General features: G+C 40.4%; 1 protein-coding gene across 1 annotated transcript; it reads left to right on the forward strand.

The window, feature by feature from the left end:
• The first annotated feature begins 1851 nt into the window (after nucleotides 1-1851).
• LOC109114159 (transcription factor MYB90-like) lies at nucleotides 1852-4500 on the forward strand. The gene is made up of 3 exons (XM_019196377.2): nucleotides 1852-1983; nucleotides 2440-2569; nucleotides 3829-4500. The coding sequence occupies exons 1-3, from the start codon at nucleotides 1863-1865 to the stop codon at nucleotides 4358-4360; spliced, it is 783 nt and encodes a 260-aa protein (XP_019051922.2). The 5' UTR covers nucleotides 1852-1862; the 3' UTR covers nucleotides 4361-4500.
• The last annotated feature ends 402 nt before the right edge of the window (nucleotides 4501-4902 follow it).

Consider the following 4902-nt stretch of genomic DNA (forward strand, 5'->3'; position numbering starts at 1 on the left):
TTATAAGGTAATGTGGTATGGTCACTTTAGTTTGAATTTGAATGGAGTCATACTTGGGCTCAAGTATCTTAATATAAATAACCATCAAGTCTGAACACACTTATTTTGTCTGATGAGGGTACCACGCGAAGAGGACTGATGAGGTTTATCCGAGCTAAAAAAAAAGTCGGTAGAGCTGCTTAATCTGTTGGCCATCAACTTCCTGCGTGAACCATGATTGGCTCAACCAACGAGGACAACCTTATTCTAAGGTGCCTGTCATCAGACTGTTAGTTGTCATGGTCATTCTGCTGCTACCTGTTCTGCATTGACATGAATACGTCGAGCTACTCCCAGTAGCGGGGTATTTATTTTGGGCACTGGGGATGTTGAGTTCGTCTTGAACTTGTTTGATTGTCACAAGGGAGTTCTCCAAGTTCATCATAGAGTTTTTGCCCCCTAGTAATTGGTATTCGTTCTAGGTGTTGATGCTGCTCAAAGGTGCCTTTGAGTTCATAAAAAAATGGAAATTAGAAAGTGAGACCTTTAGATTTTTTATAAGGTGAGAACTTAGCTTTCTGGAAGAAGAGGACTTAACCTTTTAGAAGGTGAGAACTTAGTTTCTTGTAGCGTATCCCACAAATGGCGCCAATTGATGAATCAATTTTTTGGTCTTTCAGAAGGTGAGAACTTAGCTTGTTGTAGCTTTTCCCACAGATGATGCCAATTGATGAATCAATGTTTTGGTAGCACTCTGTCGTTCGGACTACTTCCAAGTGTCCGATGACTCAGAGGCAGAAGTAGAGAATTTTTGCTGGATGAGGATCTGGATGCCGAGCTGACTAGGCCAAGCTAGGAGTGGATTAGGTGCCGAGTTGACTAGGTCGAGCTAGGGGTGGATTAGGTGCCAAGCTGGGTTGAGTGCTGAGTTAGGTAGCTCCTTAGAGAAATCTGCAAAGAATCAATGTCAGAGGACTTGGGGTGCCTAACTCGGCGATGTCGCTCCGATGATTAAGTTAGTACTCTCGTAGTAGATCGCGAGGTAAAAAATCATAAAGTATGAGAGCTAGAATGCGCTTATTTGCCCCTCCCTGCGTCATTGGGGTTGGTGCCTTTATATAGGCATTATTTGATGTGGGCCTCACGTACTGTTCCGAGATACTTGGTGGCAACCGCCATGCACGTTGACCATCCTTCGGAATGTCTGGGTAAAGGCAAGTCGCCAGGTCGGCGCCAGAGGAAGGTCGCTAGGTCGACATAAAGGCAGGTCGCCAGGTCACAAGTTGGAACACCATCATTTTGGCTAAGGCAAATTGTCACCTAGGTGGTTCTAGGTGTCACCTATTTGTTCCATGATGCCATGTGTCACAATGTCATTGGAGGGCCAAATCCACCATCATCAATTGCATATTAGGCTTATTCGCTGAAACCTTTGCTAGATCTCAATAGAAAAACAACTTCAAAATGTATCAACAGATTGCCATGTAAATATAATGTTAATAGATGCATTTGATCGAGCAAGTAATTTACAATGAATCGACAAATTAACTAAGATAAGTGTTTATCTAATAAAAGTTTTACCAAATAGTATTCTAGAATAAATTGTTCACATCCATTTAATAATGGGCCCTCATCCTATATAGTTTTAAGTAGAGGGCACGTAGTTTTTGAATAAACACATTGCACACTTGCATGCCATACTAAACGAGAACCTTACATCACGTTGGCACACTTGCATGCCATGAAGACAGAATAATAGATGGACCGGTAGCTGATAACAATTGAAAACAAGGGATTTTTTTATTTTTCATTTGAAAACATATAAATTAGATGCTTTGGTGGATTTGCAATCCCATTTCTGTGAAACTCCGTCTCTGAACAATATGGAGGGTCGTTCTTTGGGTTTAATAAAAGGTTCATGGACCCGAGAAGAAGATACTCTTCTAAGGAAGTGCATAGAGAAATATGGAGAGGGAAAATGGCATCTGGTTCCTTATAGAGCAGGTACTATTCTTATTTTCTTTTCTTTTTTTCTTTGGAGAGAGAGAGAGTCACCAGTTGCTACGATGTTGCATGGTGCAATGTTTATTTAAAGAAAGTTTAGGCCCCGTTTGATGTGTTTTTCGATGCGGTTTTTTGCCTGTTTACAAATTGGACGGACTGTGTTGTGGTCTTTTTCCATTTGGCTCATAACAGATTTAACTGTCAAAAGTTGGTGCATCGAAAAGACATGAAAAACCCATTTTGGGTTGATTGGGAAGTTTCAAATAGAATTTTTCGGTCTGCTCAATATCTTCATGCAAAAGTTCAATGCGTATTTTGAATGTCAAAACTATTAAAAGATCTTTTCAAAAACCTAACAAGCAACCCCTTAATTTTCTTCTTTTTGGTGCCTATTTCATTCTCTTTTTCTTTTTGAGATTTATTGTTAAAGTTTTTGGTTATAATTCTTGGGTTCAGGTCTACGGAGATGTCGAAAGAGCTGTAGATTGAGATGGTTGAACTATCTTAAACCGGATATCAAGAGAGGGAAATTCACGTTGGATGAAGCTGATCTCATATTTAGGCTCCACAAACTCTTAGTTAACAGGCAAGAGGGTGCAGCATTTCTTCCTGCATTTCAATTACCATGAAAGTTATATTAAAAGAAAATTAAAATCAACCCTCATAAGATTGCATGCATTTAGGGAAATATCCGATGTAGTAAATGAGCTCAGATCGTATACCAACAAAACGCTCCCAACTTGTTCCTAATGTGCGGCTGCAGTGGCCTGCCTACAGGTACATGCATGGGTTCGGGATGAACATTTTGCTGTGGGTGAATTGAGATACTCCCTCCCAATATGAGTATGTAGTGTTAGTGTGGGATAGGGAGGGATGTGAGAAGAGTTTGTGGATGGGAGATCCAAATCCACTACCACTGTTGTGTTGTGTGATGTGGGAAGAGTTTGTGGGTAGGACATTTAAACCCACCTCGGATTCAAATCGAGACTGGATCTTCTCCCCTCAAGAATTCTGTCTATGCCTACTCACAAGTTTGGATTGGATCCAATTCTACTTGTACAAGTTTGGATTGGCTCCTCAGAGAGTGTATCCCACACGTGGTGCCCCATAGTACATCCTAACCATGCATTGCGAACATCTCCTGTACTTCTCATTGGGAGATGTTCCCAATGCACGGTTCGATTGTGCTATGGGACACACTTTGTGGGGAGCCAATGTGAATTTGACTTACATGCCTACGGCATAGAATTGACAACAAGGCGGAGCGGGGCCAGTTTTGCATGCCCCACCCTATCCTCACCCCGAACCTCATCAGGGCTAGAAATCCCAACCCCATTTCCATCCCTCTAGGAAATAGGGATCCCCGAATTTTTCCCGCCCTGCCCTAGCCGATCATTCCAACTTGCATACTTACCATTTTATTTTCTTTTATATTTTTGAAGAATTATAATATATTTTGTAGTAAATATAGTATAATATAATTTATATTAGTATATAATATATTTCGTAATAATATATATATATTAATATAAATTATATTGTATTATATTTTAATACAAAATATATCATAATTCTTCAAAAATATTAAAAAAAAGTGAGAGTACATATGCTAGTTTAGGGCAGGGTGGACAAATACCATCCTCAAACTCAACCCAATTCCCCTAATCAATGGTAAAGAAACCCACGGGGACTGGGGCAGGGTAGGGAAAAATTGTAGTGTCTAATATCACAAGACATCAGCAGTGTCATTTCTGGCATGAAGACGAAGACATTCTCCATCTATAATATATATCAAATCTAAGTAGCTCTACTTTGACTAAATAATTAATCTTTTCTAGCTTTTAGATGGTCGTTAATCGCAGGTAGACTGCCCGGGAGGACGGCCAATGATATCAAGAATTACTGGAACAGTAAACTGAGCAAGGAGAATATTTCTGGAGGGGCAGAGGTGAGTGCCCATACGACTGTAGTTGAGAAGAAGAAGATATACAGGCCTAAACCATGGAGATTCAAAGATTCTCGGTGGTTGACAGGGCTCTCTTCTTTTACCACTGTGGACAACACTTCTGGGTCAGGAGATATGCAGAGTCAAGCATCTCCTCCTCGTCCTCCACCTCAAGACGATTCCATGCTGTGGTGGGAGAATGCCTTGGCCGTGGAGAATGAAAAGGCGGCAGAGAAAGGGAAGTCTTGCTCCTTCGATGCGTCTGGAGAAGAGTTTATTAAAAGCTTTTGGCTTGAAGAAACAGAATCAGTGAAAGAGGGTGGCGAGACTTCTGCGGGAGAAGGCAAGAGTACTGATTGTTATGGTCATGGATTATCTTTTGACGTTAACATTTGGGACATTTTGGAACTAGAGAAGGAACTTATCATGTAATGCATGATTTCATTCTGGGTCTATTGGGGAAGTGATCATCACTAATTTCCTTTAGTTCATTTCGTTTGTTTCAATCTAAATGTGTGGTTTTGATGGGAAACAAAATAAAGAAAAACTAGCTATTAATCTTGTTACATGGATCATCCACATGTTTTGTTCCACAATCCATGTTAACCCCATTGTTATCTAAATCACTTCAATTGGTCACTTGGGTTTTCACAATACTAACTCATGTTGCATTGCATCTCAAGTCTCAACCTCGATCTTGTGTATAGCAGCTGGCCTCTCACATGATTGTGAAGGGTATACCTGCCTAAAATGAGGGCCCACATCTCCCCTCCTGTATTCTCCAATATCACCTAAAGTAGTTAGGGGCTTTGGATACATCAGGTGAGGCCAACCCACCTGAGGTATCATCTACTCATTAAGATTCAAACCCATTGCATATAATGCCCTAAAAATTACCACTAGGATAGCCTTGTAAAAATTCGTTTACATCATATTCCTAATTCAATTTCTTTTATTTCGTTTATTGCTTGTTT

This window comes from Nelumbo nucifera, chromosome 1, assembly GCF_055504915.1.
Source record: "Nelumbo nucifera cultivar China Antique chromosome 1, China Antique-T2T, whole genome shotgun sequence".
NCBI classification, from domain to species: domain Eukaryota; kingdom Viridiplantae; phylum Streptophyta; class Magnoliopsida; order Proteales; family Nelumbonaceae; genus Nelumbo; species Nelumbo nucifera.

Coding starts and splice junctions, on each gene's coding strand:
- LOC109114159 (XM_019196377.2), top strand. CDS start 1,863: ATGGAGGGTCGTTCTTTGGGTTTAATAAAAGGTTCATGGACCCGAGAA. Junction 1,984..2,439: donor TCTGGTTCCTTATAGAGCAG/GTACTATTCTTA, acceptor TCTTGGGTTCAG/GTCTACGGAGATGTCGAAAG. Junction 2,570..3,828: donor CACAAACTCTTAGTTAACAG/GCAAGAGGGTGC, acceptor TCTAGCTTTTAG/ATGGTCGTTAATCGCAGGTA.